This window comes from Dromiciops gliroides, chromosome 3 (assembly GCF_019393635.1).
Source record: "Dromiciops gliroides isolate mDroGli1 chromosome 3, mDroGli1.pri, whole genome shotgun sequence".
In the NCBI taxonomy this organism is placed as follows: domain Eukaryota; kingdom Metazoa; phylum Chordata; class Mammalia; order Microbiotheria; family Microbiotheriidae; genus Dromiciops; species Dromiciops gliroides.
This window is the reverse complement of record NC_057863.1, coordinates 129,777,178-129,793,973: the sequence shown is the minus strand read 5'-3', so window position 1 is coordinate 129,793,973 and position 16,796 is coordinate 129,777,178. Positions and strand designations below refer to the sequence as shown.

Genomic DNA, 16,796 nt, shown 5'->3' with positions numbered 1-16,796 from the left:
CGCACCTCCAGGAGGACGGCGAGGCCTGGAGGCTAAAAGCTCGGGCGCTCGCAAACAACAAGTCTTCCTGCGGGCCCAGGAAAGAGACTGGCCCACGAAGCAGCTCCGCAGCCCACGTCCCTCCCTCTGCTCCGCCTTACGCTTTAGCTCCGCCCCGCGGGTTCCCCGGCAGTCACCGCGAGATCTCACCACATCTCGCGAGGCTTGCCGTCAGCCATCTTCTTGGGGGTGCTGCGAGCCGGGGAGCCCCCCGGAATCGTTTTCCATTGAATCCTCGCGCGTTCCCTCGCCCTCCTCTCTTCTGCCTTCTCCGTTTTGTCAGTACCCCGAGCCAGGGAGCCCCCGCGGTGGGGAGGGCTGCCCGGGGCTACGCGTGCGTCCCCTTTCCTGACCCGGGGAGCGCCGGGCGCAGAACCGGGAAGGGGGAGGGCCCAGGGAAACCGCCGCGGCCGCTGCCTCCGCCCCGGTAGGGGCTGCTTGGGCTAGGGAAGGGGAACAGGAAGGGGGAGGAGAGCGCGGGCGGCACCCCGAGGTGCCCGTGGCCTCGGGTGGCGCCCCGCGTGCCTTCTCGCTGAGCGAGGCGCGCGGGCTCCTGCCACCGGCGCCGCCCACCGCGGCCCACGCGGGCGGCGGCGGCGCGCGGAGTGGGGAGGCGGCGGGGTCCTGGCGTGGGTAGGCAGGGAGGGAGAGACGCGGGCCGCGGGCCACAGTGGATGGTTTCTAAAATGATCATCGAAAACTTCGAAGCGCTCAAATCCTGGCTCAGCAAGACCCTCGAGCCTATGTGAGTATCCGGGGTTTATCTTCCTGGTGGGGGGGGGGTGACAGACACGCGTGACCGTGTGTATATAGAGACATCATCCACCGCCGCCTTCTCCGCTATTTCTTCCTGGCTTCTGCCGGGAGGTGGGGGAGGGGAGAGAAGGAAAGGGAAGGTTAGGTTCGGGGCTTCTCTCACCTATGTACCTTTCGCCTGCACTCCCACCCGCGGCCCTTGTGACTCCCGAGGTATCGAACTGCCTCCTAACTAGGACCTGCGAGCTTGTTCCGGGCCCTCCTCCTTGTATCCCTCCCGTTACGACAGCCGGTTCCCCCTCCCCCCCCCCGTTACCCTTTTCTCGTGTTTCCTGCCCCTGCGTGGGGAATCCGAGCCCACCTCCTGCCCTCCCCCACTCCCAGCAGCCGTTGTACACTGATGTCCAGGCTGAGTAGGGTCCTTAAATCGAGTGCCGGGGGAGAGTGGTTTGGACTCTTCAGTTCCGAGGTTGTCATCCTGGCTGGGCTTAGCAATTATGTCGCTGAAAGGCCACGTCTCCCTTCTGCCATTGACCCCTCCTCTTTTCTTGGCTAGCAGATGTAACAGGTAGGTAGTTATATGGTACATCCGCCCGAGAAGACCCTGCTTTTCAAATTTCTCACCCACTGATGTTCTCTGCAGTTCTCTTTGCCTCTCTCCCAAAGGGCCAACCTATAGGTTTCCCGGAACATAGAAAACATATCTCCTTTACATGAGGAAGGTGTTTGGTTGTTACATTTAGGATGCAAAAATATGGGCATTGGTGTTTGAGAGTGCAGGAGGGATTTTAGATTAGAAAGAAAATTTAAAATCTAAAGCAAAAGGAAGAGAGACCAGACACTGAATAAAGTGTTTTTGTCACAATTGGCTGTCATAAAATAGTTTCCATTGCAGGGTTAAAAACAATTGCAGGATACTTGATTTTCTTCTGCAAATGTCGATAGTATTGGCCTATTGAGTAATGAGGTCTCTTAAAAAGTTTTGGTATTTTTTAGTACCTTTTTTTTTTCCCTTTAGCAGAGAAATTGATTATAGAAAGGTAAAATACCTTTCAGCTTATATTCACACATCTTCTGGTGCTTTAACATTTAGTGCTCATTACACTTATTTACACTGTTCTGGGTACTGGGAGAAGTATCCTTTTAAATAAGATGTCACTTAATATAGGGATCTGGAATACAATATATAAACAAGTAATTAATGTTGAAAAATGATGCAAAAGTGTCAGCTTAAGTACTGAAGACAGTTCCCTTTTCAAGCCTTATGCTTTCAGGTGTCCTGCCAGCTTTATAAACTTACCCCTCTTTCTAACTTAGTAGAAGAGAAAATTATTAACTACCTATTTTATGTATGTCCATACTTTTTTAAATCTCAGAGAATTTATAATTTCCAAGTGTGTAAACTCTTAGTTGTGCACTACTAAGCCTCTACAGTCATTGTTTTTATTAATAGTTGAGATGTATTTTAGTGTTGACCTATAATTACTTTTGCCCACTTTGAGCCCCTACCAAAATTTCTCAGTCCTTGGTGATTTTTCTACCCAAGTTTACCAAGATGTCTTCAGATACTTTTTAATATATTCCTGTGCATGTATGTGTGTATACATATATTGATAGATTATCATATTTTGTATAGATTTGTGTATTGATTTTGGAGGAAAAGAATTAAAAAAATCAAAACCCACAAGTAGGGAGACTTCCTTTAGTTGGACTCTATTGGAAGCTTATGTTGGACTGGATTAGTTTGAAAGTAAATTGTAAAGTTTCTATTGTCGGATTATAATTCTGTTTGGATATGGTAATTGAGAGACTTTTTTGCATTCGAACCAGGTTGTAAATTATTTGAAAATGCTAGGTTGGATTTGGGTTTTTGAAATGCTTTTTAAGTTCCTATTTTTTTTTACCATTTTGTTCCTGGAATTTACCACATTTTGTTTTATTCATTTTCCAAGGGGTTGGATGTTTTTGCTTTTTAAATTAATGTTTAATTCCAAAGGGAATTAAAAACAGCAACAGACATTTTCGTGGGGGGAGAAATTGGGTGGGAAATTTTCTTCCCCCTTACCAACCTAGCTTTTTTAAAAAGTAGTTTAAAATTGAGCCTTTTTCTACCCAGACTTTTTTCTTAACAAAATTAATTTTTTTCTTGACCATCCTATCTTTAAATATGCTATATGTGATAGTTTCAGAATTTTAGAGCTGACAACTTAAACAGTTGTTTCTGCAGATGGAGATTGTTTTGCAGATGAAGAAATTGAAATAGAGGTTAAGTGACTTGCTCAGTTTCAAAACTAGCTTTGTGATAGAACCTGGGCCTCTTGAGTCTACCTTATGGTGTTCCTTCTCCTTAATGCTTTGTTGATTGACAAATCCTAATTTTTTAAAAAAATCATTCTTTTTAGTGTTTTGACAGGCTAGATTAATGAAATGTAAAAGGGATGATTATAAAGACTTAAACTTGAGTTCAAAAACGTCAACTTTCTGACTTCAGGATGAGGGCTATGGATCTAGGCAAGTGTTCCAATGAAGAAGAGGTAGAGGTTTAGTAGATTGCAAGCTCAATTTCAGTTGACTGTCATGACAACCAAAAATTGATTGCAAACCTCAGCTGCTTTCATAGGAGCACAGTGGCTGGTGCATTTATAATGTTCAATTTGCAGTGTTAATTTTAGGAAGAATTTTGGGAAGCTAGCACAGGATACAGGATAGTCCTAGCACAGGCCCAGGATAGTACTGAAGACCATGACTTACAAAGGAAAGGTCAAAGAATTTCTAATATTTATTTAGTTTAGAGAAGAAAAAACCCTTAGAATGATGATAGCTATTTTCAAGTATTTTTAGAGCTGTCATATGTAGGTGGACTTGTTCTATTTGGCCCCACAGAACAGAGCCAGGAAGTTGGGTTGATGTAAAGAAAATTTCCAACACTTAGAACTATCCCAAAGTGGAATGGGCTGGCCCGGGGGGTGTAGTGGATTGCCCTCTTCTAGAGGTTTACAGGTAGATTCTGAGTGACTGTTGACAGGTAATGGGGATTCCTGCTTAGGCTTCTAAGATTCTAACCTGAAAAGTTGTATGGACACATTATTAGTATCTTTTTCCTTTCTTGTTACTGCACCTTTCTCACCACCATAAAATTGCCCTCCATATAAATGCAGTTCAACAGACATTTTGTGTGGACTTTGTATAAGTGCCTGACCTTAAATGACCTTTAAGGATATTTATCTTCAATATTTATCACCATTTCTCCACTCACACTACTTTAATTCAGGCCCTAATCATCTCACACCTAGATTATTGTAGTGATCAACTACTTGATTGATCTTGTTTCGGTTCTCTCTTTTGCAGTCCCATCTTGCACTGCTTAAGTAATTTTCCTAAAGCACAGGTCTGACCATATTACTCTTGGATCAGTAAACTCCACTGGTTTTCCTATTACTTCTAGGATCAAATATAGACCCCTCTGGTGTTTAAAACTCTTCACAGTCTGGTTGCAATTTACTTTTGAGCCTTGTTAATCATTACTTTCCTTCCACTAATCTGGTCCCATCCACACTGATCTTGTATCTCCTGTCTCTCAGAGCCTTTGCACAGGCTGTCCCCCCTGCCTTGGAATGCACTCTTTTTTCACTTCTCCCTTAGAATCCAAGTTTCCTTCAAAGCTCAACCCCGGTATCACTTTCTACTGAGGCATTTCCCTGATTGCCCAGCATCCCTCAAATTGCCTTGTATTTATTTTGGTTATATTTTGTACATGCATATATGTACATGTTGTCTCCCCTCAATAGAAAGGAAGCCCCTTGAGGACAGCGACTGTTTATGTCTGTATCTTTATGCATACTGTTTGGCCCAGAGTAAGTGATGGATTGTGTAATTTCTGGCTCTTTGTTTAAGGAAACAACAATTTATTGTATAGTGGTTAGCATGGTAGCTAGTCTGCAAAGGGCTATGGAGTGGCAAGTCTTGTCTCAAAGGTCTTGCCTTAATTTCCAGGGCTTATATTATTTCTTGTGTGATACAGCAAATGGATAGACTGCTAGACCCACAGTCAGGAAGACCCGAGTTCAAATCTAGATACTTACTAGCTATGTGTGATAGTTTGGGGAAATCATTTAACCTCTGCTCCTGTTTCCTTAACTGTAATATTAGCATAATAGTAGGGATAATTGTAGCACCTACCTAGCTGGCTTAAATCAGGCAGAATGCCTGGCACATACATAGTATGTACTTAATCAAAGTTTGTTCCCTTCCTCCTTCCTTTCTTGTCCTCTGGAACCTGACTATATAAATTATGTTCTTCAGTCTAGTTCCATTCACTCTTTCAATTTTTTCTCTAGATGTACTCGCCTTCATCATAGAAAACACAGACAAGAACTTTTTTTAGCTTATGTCATCTTTCATTTATCTACCTACCTATTTTTAAAAATAACTTATTGTCATTGATCATATAAGTCGTGTGCTTTTTGTAGATTGATCCCCAGAAATATCTTTCTTATTTTGTAGTTAGTCGGAATGGAATTTCCCCCTATTATAGTTTTATTATTATAGAGTTGATTTTTGAGGGTTTATTTTGTAGCTTGCAACTTTGCTGAAAGTATTGCTGATTCCTTAGGATTTTTCAACTGTACTATCAGGAAATAGGGGTAGTATTATCTGCTGTTTACCTATCTTTATGTCATTCTTTTTCTTGTCTTATAGCTGTTACTAGACTTTACAACTATATCATTTAATAGTGAAGAACTTAATGTGGTGTTTTTCTCCATTTTGCTGCTCAACTTTGTACAAGGCTAGTTGCACTGTGCTGCCACTTTCACTTCCTCATTTCTCTAACCCTTTTCCAGGTACCATCCATCTCAAAGCACCTACTGTACATTTCTTGGGTATTTTTCTTAAGTATTAAACTTTGAGTTGGAAATGACCTGAGAGGTATTTAATCCAGTGGTCTTCAGAGTGGGCCATGGCTTGACACCAAGGGATGTAATAGTTAACCATCAGAAGATGGGAAGATAGACTGCATCCTAGCCCCCTTGATTTGTCAGGTTTGCCACACCTACTTTCATCCCTCACTCCAACTTTTTCCCTTCAGTGCACAAGTTAACATTCTTCTCTGGAGCATTTCAGCCCTTAAGCCATTCAAGGTAATCATCTTGTGAGGGTAGTCTGTGACCCCTAAGAACCCCACCTTCCCTTCATTTTGGGAGGATTACACGGGAAGAGCAGGCATGTATGGCTTGCATCATGCATCACAGGTAATATTTTAATCATTTCTCTTAAATTCAACTCCCTCCTGAACATTCCTATTTGACTTTGCAATCTTGGTATCATCTTGACTCTACTTTTTCCTTACCCCCAAGTGTGGTCATTTCTACCTCCCCAACATCTCTCAAATTTGAGACCTATCCACTCCTATAACCACTATCCTAATTTAGCTGCTTGTTATCTCTCACCTGGATTATTGTAATAGCAATTAACTAACAAGTACCTATTAAGCACTTATGAAGAAATTACTGTTCACAATGAGCTTCCTTTTTAATGAAGGAGACAAATACATATAAAATACATACAGTTTAATATAAAGTTAATAAATACTAAAATATGCAAGGTAGCTAAATGCCAGCTAGTTTAGGAGAAAGAACACCAACAGTCACATGGATCAGGAAAAGCTTCTTTAGAAGATAGGTTCCTGAGCTTCATTTTTTTTGAGTGTGTGTGAGGCAATTTGGGTTAAGTGACTTGTCCAGGGTCACATAGCTAGTAAGTGTTGAATGTCTGAGGCAGAATTTGAACTCAGGTCCTCCTGACTCTCCAGGGCTGGTGCTCTATCCCCTGGGCCACCTAGCTGCCCCCTGAGCTGCATTTTAAAGGAAGAGAGGGACTCTTGATTTGGAAATAAGGAGGAAGTTCAATAGGCAAGGAAGACAGCCAATGCAAAAAGTGTGGGAGATGGAATGTACCCTGTGTGAAGAATAGAAAGGATAGCTTGACTGGATTGCAGAGTATGAGATGGGAAGAGTACTGTCCAGTGAGATTGAAAAGATAGGTTGGAATTAGGTTAGCTTCTTTGACACAAGATTCACTTCACTAACTCTAGTCCATCTTATAATCGTTGCAGAAGTTCCTAAAAGGCAGGTCAGACCATGTTTCTCATCTAATCAGCTTCTTATTGACTTTAGGATCAATTACTTTAGCTTTATCTCATGTTTTAAATTTCTGTTTGAGTTTTGTAACATTATTAGTACAGTGGGACATGCATAAATTTATAAATAATTAAATGTAATACATTTGGGGTACTTAAATGTTTTTTACTGGTAAAGGTGTGTGAACAAAATAATTTGGAGAACACAGATCAGGCCTCCCTTTCTCCCAGCCCCCCAAACACATTTGTGCCCCCTGTAATATCTCTATATGAATAATTATCCTGGATCACCATGAACATCTCCAGTGATAGCCTATCTTCTTAGATAAAAGTATTAATATGTTTACTATGTACCAGATATGTGCTATATGTATAAGGTTGTGTGTTCTACCTTTGGGGGGGAAAATCAACTTCCCAAATAGAGGTTGGGAGAAGCATGATAAACCCCTTGCACCTTAAACTCTAGTGTTTCCTGATTACTTTGAGATTAAATTTAAAGATCTTACTAGGCATTTAAAACTCTTCACTTTCCTACCTTTCCAGACTTAGGCTTTACTTCTTCCCATGCATTCTCTGATCCAGGTACACTAATGTACTTGCTCTAGACTGTACAGCTATAGCTACTGCTTCATATGCTAAGCTTTATACCTTTTACTTTGTGACAGTCCTCCATATTTAGAATGCTCTTCCCAGTCTTCGTTTCTCTGACATCCTTCAAGATTCAGCTTAAATTCTACCTTCTGCAGAAGGTTTTACCCTGTTGTTCCAGCTTACTAGTGTCTTCCCCTCTGAGAGCACTTTCATCTATTTGGTATATGCTTGATATATACCTAGTTATTCACGTTTCTCCCATTAGAATATGGGCTGTTCATATTTCCAAGGGAGTACCAGCCCTAGAGGGCAGGGATTGTTTGTTTTTTCCCCCCTTTCTTTGTATCTCAAGCATTTATTTAGCTCAGTGTCTGACATATAGGTAAAATGCCTAATGATGATTGTTGACTAACTGAAAAGACTGGGAACGGGGAGTAGGATGATAGCTTTATTTATGTATTTGAAGGGCTAACATGTTCAAGAGAGACTTAACTTATTCTGCTTGGTTTAAGAAGGCAGGGCCAGTGGTAATGGGCGGAAATGCCATATAGGCAGAGTTTGTCTTCATTTAAGAAATTATATTTTTTTGTTTCTGTATCACCACCACTCCCTGAAATATCCTCCATTCTACCCCCCCCCCCCCCCGCCCCAGTGACCCAGCTTGGGGGGGGGGGCACGCGCAGGACAATGAGGGTTACATGACTTGCCCAAGGTCACACAGCTAGTAAGTGTCAAGTGTCTGAGGCCAGATTTGAACTCAGGTTCTCCTGAATCCAGGGAACCCAGCCTTTTCAACAAGGAATAATAAAGAAGTAAATTAAAAATTTCAACAAAATTAATCAACATATATTTTACCAGTATATGATATGCAGTGCTCCACATTTGTAGTTCCCTATATTAGCAAAGAAAGAAGTGAATTTTCTCATCTTTTTTCCTGGGCCAAGCTTGAGCATTATAATTATACAACATTTAGTTTTGTGTTATTCTTTTATACTGTCATTGAATTTTTTTTCCCTGGTTCTGCTTTCTTCACTCTGCGTCATTTCATATTAAGTCTTATGCTTCTCTCATTTCTTCATATTTATTGTTCCTTAAAGCATAAGATGATACCATTATATTCATAGACCACAAATTTTTAGCCATTCGCTTAAGCATATTTTGTTTAGTGCTTCTAATTCTTTGCTACCACAAAGAGTTCTGTGCTACTGTGAATATTTTGGTGAATATAGGACTTATTTTATGACTCTGACATCCTTGGAGGTATGTTGCAGTGGGATCTCTGGATTAGAGGGTATTTTATATACAAACAACATACGTAAACATTTTAGGCACTTTCATAGCTTAACTGCAAAATACTATCGAGAATGGTTCAACCTGTTCACAATTCCCATCATTGTATCTTTATATAACCCCCAACATCCATTGTTTCTATTTTTGTTCTTTGCCAATTTTCTAAATTTAAGGTGAAACTTTAGAATTGATTTGCTTTTCATTTCTCTTGTTAGTGATTTAGACCAATTTTTCAGATGGTTGTTAGTAATTTGCATTTCTTTTGAGAATTGCTTTTGTATATACTTTGACTACTTATCCATTGGAGAATGGCTTATTCTTGTCATGTTCTGTATATATCTTGGATATAAGACCCTTAGGTGAGATATTTGATACAAAAGTTTTTTTCCCCCAATCATCAGCTTTCCTAATCCAAAATACAGTGATTTTGTTCTTGCAGCACTTTTTTCAGTTTCTTATAATTGAAATTATTTTATCTTTTGTGATCTTTTTTTTTTTTTTAAGTGAGGCAGTTGGGGTTAAGTGACTTGCCCAGGGTCACACAGCTAGTAAGTGTTAAGTGCCTGAGGCTGGATTTGAACTCAGGTACTCCTGAATCCAGGGGCAGCGCTCTAACCACTGCGCCACTTAGCTGCCCCTCTGTGATCATCTTTAATCCTTGTTTTAAGGTTGATTTGAGAGAAATCTTTTTAAAATTTAAAAAAAAAATTATTTTTAACAATTAGCTGGCTAAAAGTGGCTGGGTTTACCTTTAACTCAATATTCACTATGAGCTTTTTCTTCTTACAAATCCCTTGACATTTCCCATTCTCACTGTATTTTTTCAAGTCTGATGAAGAGGTGGCCTTTGTCCTCTCTAGGGCTTTTTATTCTTGTCTTCTTCAGAAGATTGCTTTCACATTCAACTCCTCTCTAATTTTCAGTCTCTTCCTATTTACTGGTTCCTTCCTGTTGCCTATCAAATGCCGAGGTAGGTCTCCATCTTCCTTTTTTTTGGTGAGGCAGTTGAGGTTAAGTGACTTGCCCAAGGTCACACAGCTAGTAAGTGTCAAGGGTCTGAGTCCAGATTTGAACTCAGTTCCTCCTGAATCCAGGGCCAGTGCTCTATCCACTATGCCACCCAGCTGCCCCAGTCTCTATCATCCTTAAAAAAACTCTTCACTAGCACCTATTATTCCTTCAAGCTATTGTCCTATATCTCCTGGCTTTCACAGCCAAAATCCTAGAATAGCTTTTTTCTCTCATTGTTTAATTTGCCTATTGAACATCCAGATTGAAATGCCCAGTAGGCAGTTGGTGATGAGAGTCTGGGGCTGGATATGTTGGTCTGGGAATCAACTACTTTAGAGATGATAACCATGGAAACTAATAAGGGTTTCCAAGGGAGAGCATAGAGAGGGAGAAGAGGGGCCCATGATAAAACCTTGGGGGGAACACTTATAAAGTCAGGTACCAAGGAGGAAAATAGGAGAGGGTAGTGTCGGAAAACCCAGAGAGGTGATAATATCCTAGAGGAGAGAGTGTCAAAGCAAATGCAACAAATAAGTTAGGAGATATAAGAGTACCTGCCTGACAGATTATATTGTTGTTGTTGTTTATTAAATCATTTAGTTGTGTCCAACTCTTCTTGACTCCATTTGGGGTTTTCTTGGCAAAGATACTGGAGTCATTGCCATTTCTTCTCCCCTTCATTTTATAGATGAAGGAAACTGAGGCAAACAGGGTTAGGTGACTTGCATAGAGTACACACAGCCAGTAAGTGTCTTAGTTCTGATTTGAACTCAGAAACATAAGTCTTTCTAACTCCAGGACCAGCATTCTATGCATTGTACCACCTAGCTGCTTGATAAGGTTATAGTGAAGAGCAAATAGGATAATAAATGTAAAAGCAAACCTTAAAAGAACTATTAAAGTATTAGCTATATATTATTACTTGGTCCCTCTCTGAGTAAGGGTTATGATATGAGCTCTTAACTTCCCAGTTTGTATTTCTTTGTATTTTCCAAGTTTTTTTCAACATTTACTGCTTTTTTTTTTATTAAGCTAGGCAGTGATATCAAATCATACCCCTTAACCCCTATAAAAGCCCACATCTCCAAAAACCTCCCAATGTGAGGCGGAGGAGGATGCCTTTTTATGAGAAGTTGCTTAAAAAGTATTTATTTTAGTTTATTGTGAATTCCATCTTCAATTTTAGTTCTGTAAAAAGTATAAATTTAAAATAAAATATTCTGAGGCAAGTCTTTGCACAGTGGCTTGGCTTGGAGTTAGGATGTCTGTCCCTCAAGTCTACTTCAGACACAGAATATCTGGCATCCCATGGGACAACTATCATTTAACCCCTTATTGGTCACAGGTATCTTTTTTGGGGGGGGGTGAGGCAATTGGGGTTAAGTGACTTGCCCAAGGTCACACAGCTAGTTAAATGTCAAGTGTCTGAGGCTGGATTTGAACTCAGGTCCTCCTGAATCCAGGGCCCGTGCTTTATCCACTGTGCCACCTAGCTGCCCCACAGTTATTTCTTTTAAAGAGTTGGTTTGAGTGGTTGCAGATCTGCATTAATAAAGGGAGTGTCTACATTGGAATTTTAATGAAATTGTGGGTCTGGACCAAAAATAAAATGTAAAATAATTTAAACTAAAAAATAACTAATTAGCTTATTCTTTCTTGGGTTCTTTTTAATATTTGTGTTTTTATTTCTGAATGAGGTGAACGTTTTTCTTTTAATTCTTTTTTATATTTTATTTTTAGTTACCTACAGTTAAAATTATCTATTCTGTCTTTTGCAATTGCCTCAATTCTTTGTTTGGTTAAGAATTCACTTCTTAGCCATACCTATGAAAGATACCTTATCTTGTTCTCTAATTTGTTTATGGTATGTGCTTTGATATTCAGGTAATATGTCCATTTTGAGTTTGTGGAATATGGTACAAGTTGTTGGCTTAAATCTAATTTTTACTAGACTCCTTTCCAGTTTTACCAAGCAATTTTTATAAAATAGATTTCTTTCCTAAGGAATTTTTGTTTATGGGTTTATCATACATTAAGTTGAGTTTAATACATTTTAAAAATTCTTCATTCTACTGATGTGGTTTTCTTTCTTTAAAAAAACAAAACAAGGGGCAGTTAGGTGGCGCAGCAGATAGAGCACTGGCCCTGGAGTCAGGAGTACCTGAGTTCAAATCCAGCCTTAGACACTTAACACTTACTAGCTGTGTGTGTGTGACCCTGGGCAAGTCACTTAACCCCAATTGCCTCACTAAAAAATAAAAAAAAAGAAAGAAAAAAACAAAACAAAACAGTACAACAACAACCACCAAAAAGCCAAAACAAAACAGTACTAAGGTAGTTTTTTTAAAAAAATAAAAGTATTTTATTATTTTCCTGTTACATGTAGAGATAGCTTTCAGCATTTGTTTACATAAGATTTCCAATTTCAAATCACCGCCCCCCCCTCCCCAAAAGCAGGCAACCCGATATAGGTTGCATGTGTGTGTGTGTGTGTGTGTGTGTGTATATATATACACGTACATATTATACATATACATAACAACATTGAACATATGTCTGTATCAGTCATGCTATAAGAGAAGAATCAGAGCAATAAGGAAAAACCTCAAAATTGAAAAACCAGCATCCATATTCCATAGTTTTGTTTTTTTTTCTGGATTTGGAGAGCCTTTTCCATCATGAGTCCCTTGGAACTCTCTTGTACCATTGTATTGGTGAGAAGAATCCAATTCATCACAGTTGATCAATACACAGTGTTGATGATACTGTGTATAATGTTCTTCTGGTTCTGCTCATCTCACTCATCATCAGTTCATGCAAGTCCTTCCAGGTTTCTCTGAACTTCTGCTCATCGTTTCTCAAAGCACAATAGAATTCCATTACATTCATATACCACAACTTGTTCAGCCATTCCCCAACTGATGGGCAACCCCTCAATTTCAAATTCCCAAGGTAGTTTTTAATGGTTACTAATTTGTAATAGAATTTGTTTATTGCAGATGTTTTCCTCCAAATGAATTTTATTATTTTGTCTAGGTATATAAAATATTTCCTTGGTATTTTGATTGTTTATGGAAATAAATCTTCTAATTTAGGTAGTTAGAGAAATGCTTTATTTTGAGTCTCATAGTGTGAACTTATTGGGATAATTTTCATCAAACTTAACCCTCCATTCATCCTCCTGACTCTTAATATAAAAGTATATAAGAATACAACTGTTTTCTTAGTTTCATCATGATTAACTGTGATCATCACTTTTTTATTTCTGGTAAAAAATTGGCAGTATAGTGGGAATGCCTTTGGGACGTAATATTTGAGGTATAAAATTTAGAAACAGTAGGCATAGGAAAATTATTATTTGTTGAAATGCTTTTTTGTTATAATAGAGTTTAACCTGTAGTTTGGAGGTTTGAGAGGAATTCCAGAATTGGGAGAAAGTCATTTTTGTAGTAGGGGTCTTGTTTAATGAATCCTTTAACCAATTTGTTCTTTTTTTTTTTTTTTTTTTGTGAGGCAGTTGGGGTTAAGTGACTTGCCCAGGGTCACACAGCTAGTAAGTGTTAAGTGTCTGAGGCTGGATTTGAACTCAGGTACTCCTGACTCCGGGGCCAGTGCTCTATCCACTGCGCCACCTAGCTGCCCCAATATGTTCTTGTTATAGTATGCACATTGCCAATTTGTAAGAAATTATTGAAGCAACAATTACATGACATTTCATTTTGAATTAGAAATAAAGTTAAATTTGCCCAAAGCTCCAAAGTTCAAAACATCTTGGGTCATTGAAGGATTAGGTAAGTGAGAATGAAATATATATTCTCTAAATTTGGACTAAGAAACCCTGGGATTGAGGAAGAGTTTCTGTCTTAATCTTAAAAGAAGAGGCAACAATAAAATAGTTGAAAGAACCAGTGGTCTACATAATATATTTGAAATTACATATTTCACTTGAGGCCCTATAGAATTCTGGAACTTGGAACAAAATTATGTCATCTGCAAGTAAATCTGGAAAACCAGATAACCTGTAACAGAGGTTCTTAACCTGAGGTCTGCGAACTAAAATTTTATATATTTTGGTAATTGATTTAAATATAATTGGTTTCCTTTATAGATCTGTGCATTTTATTTTATACATTTAAAAACATGCTGAGAAGGGATCCAAATACTTCATCAGACTGCCAAAGGGTTTTGTGTCACAAAAAAGTTAAGCATCCCTGATCTATAGAAATTCTTTTTCCCTTTGGACTCTTTTTTCCTGTGATATAGTAGGCACCAAGATCTGCTATAACTTTATACATTGAGATTTCATTTTATACACTTTGAAACAATGATTATTTTGTAGATTCTATTAGCGTATGGAATGACGTAATTAATATAGCTACCCAAGCAGATTGAAAATAGATATTAAATTTTTCCCCATGCTTATGTCCATTTAAAATCATGAATATTTGGAAAACATGGAAAACATGACCATGTGTCTTTGGAAGATAGTATCACCAAAACTACATACTTATAAATTGTTTCATTTAAATAAACTTGGTGGCAAGATTGTGGCTACTGGGGTTTAGAGTTATACCACTCTACTGAGAGAATCATCTCTGCTCTCCTCGCCCAGATTAGAACTCCACAGAAGGATCCCTAGAGTCCTACAGAGATCCTTTACATAGAGAAGCTGGAGTAGGTTGAGTGTGAAGTACATAGGAGCCTTCCTAGCTAGGTAGTTTTAACATTCCCTGAAGGAGCTTCATAGTGCTCATTTCCAGTCCAGAGTGAGCCTTCCCTGAGGCCCTTGGGTATAAGAGAATGCCTTTGGGGTGTTCTGCTTGGGTCTAGCCCTCTATTCCTGCCAGCCCTAGCCTTCTCCAAATGTGTAGCTGGCTGGTTAAGCCCAGCTTGAGAGAGAAGACTGCTCTTAGCAGGGCCAGCACAGTACTAGACCTGAGCCAGAGCCTAAGTCTGGCCCAGTCCCAACAGCTTCCAAACCCAGCATTAGCCTGGCAGAGAAAGAGAACAGCCTTGGGATATTCCAGGGAAGGACTAGTGGCTGAAGCCCAGCAAAAGGCCTTAGGTAAAAATCTAATCTGATCTTTTCCAAAGCCTATGCCAATAGGAACCCTGCATGAGAGTAGCTTCTGAGTCCCAAAGGGGAAAGGACTTCAGGCAGAGCATACAGCAGAGAGAAGTACTGGAGCCATGTAACAAGATGGGGCCCCCAAGCAGAACTCAACTCGTGAGGTAACCCTAGGATCCCTTGAAAGAAGGACCTAGTTTGGCTAGTGTACTTAGGACCAGGCAGCTGCATCTTGCCCACACCATTGAGTTTTGGAACTTGGTTCAAGTTCAGGTCCTTTTCAACTTAACCTCTACCCCTCAAATCCCCAATACACAAAGCATTGCTACAAGGAAACAGAATAGAAAATCGTGGGGGGGTGGGAGGTGGGGGGTGGGGGAAGGAAAACCAACACCTTAGACAAGATGGTGAAAGACATCTCATTCAAGACCTGAATTTCCTGAAAAGTAGAATAAGCCAAATGACTCAGTAAGACAAAAAATATCAAAGCAAAAGTCTAGATACCATATTTCAGGAAATTATAAAGTGAAAACTAGTAGTCAAAAAGAAGTTCAAAACCAGGGAACTATGATAAGGATTGCATGCGACTTAGCTACTGCTGCAAGTGAGAAGAGGAGAGCTTGGAATATTTTTAGGAAAACAAAAAATAATGCTATGCTTTTATTTCCTATGTCATTTTATTCTAAATCTGTGATGGCAAGAGGTAATAAAGTATCTGTTATCTCCTGGCTTTATCTCTGTTTCTGAAACAAATGTTGGTGGATAGAGAAAGAATAAAAGAATGCTAGAACAAAGCCTTTCTTGTAGGATGTAATACTTACAGTGTGGTCAGAATTTTCATAGGAAGACACTTAGATCTTGGTAAGCTACTTTATCCCTGAGTAAATAATGAAATAAATGAAACCATGAAAACTTAAAAAGGCATTTAGGGCATCTGAAAATTTCCGGTGACAGTTTTCTTTTTCCTTTACATCTCTCATATCCCACTACTTCTCAGGTCCTTTTGCTGTTTCTCACTGGTACCTCTTTCCACTGCCACCACATTGAATCAAGCCCTTTTTACTACATTGGACTATTGCAATATCCTTCTTGCAAGTCTTTGCACTTCTGCTCTGTATTCTGTCCAATCTAGTCTTCGCATTGCTCTCAAAATAGTCTTCTTATAGATCACTCTTTTGATCAAAACCTTTAATGACAAATATTGTCTGTCTTGTAAAGTACAAATTGCTTCTCCTGTCATTCAAGGCTTGCGCTCTATAATCTGACATGTACCTTTCTAGTCTTATATTCCCCCCTTCCATAAAATCTTTGATCTAAGGCAAACTGGATTACTTACTGTTGTTTTATTCATTTGCTTTCTTGTATCTCTTCCCTCCCTTCCTTTCTCTATACCACCCCCCCTATAAAAAAAAGAAAAACTAAATTCTAGTAGCAAATCAACATAGTTAAGAAAAATAAATTCCCATCTTAGCCTTGTCCAAAAATGGGCTTCATTCTACATATTAGTATATCTCCTGTCAGGAAATGGATAACATTCTTTATTTTTGGGCCTCTTGGAATTATGATAGATTGAATTAAGCACCATTCAAATGCTACCTTGTATTTCATGAAACTTTCATTGTTGGACATTATGTAGAACTTTACATTTCTCCTTCGGATTTAACATATATTAATTAAAACTATATATATGTTCTAGCAAGCTACTGGGTCATAAACTGGCTTGATAGAACTTATCTAAATTTAGACTTCTCTAGAGTTTAGCATAGTACTCTCTGAAAACTTAAAATTTTTGCTTAATTTGGACATGACATTAACAAATGCTAGGGCACCTCAGTAGTACCATTTAAATGAGTTAATTGTAAATAAAGCACTTTATAAATTATAAAATATATAAATATTAGCTGT

The 16,796-nt window shown here is 39.1% G+C and overlaps 1 protein-coding gene across 1 annotated transcript in view; it reads left to right on the top strand.

Annotated features, from left to right (window-relative positions):
- Positions 1-205: 205 nt before the first annotated feature.
- The window catches only part of RBM26 (RNA binding motif protein 26), a 99,877-nt gene continuing 83,286 nt past the window's right edge, over positions 206-16,796 (top strand). Inside the window, 1 exon segment of the mRNA XM_043992277.1 lies at positions 206-784. Coding sequence (XP_043848212.1) covers positions 714-784 — 71 coding nt within the window. The 5' untranslated portion in view covers positions 206-713.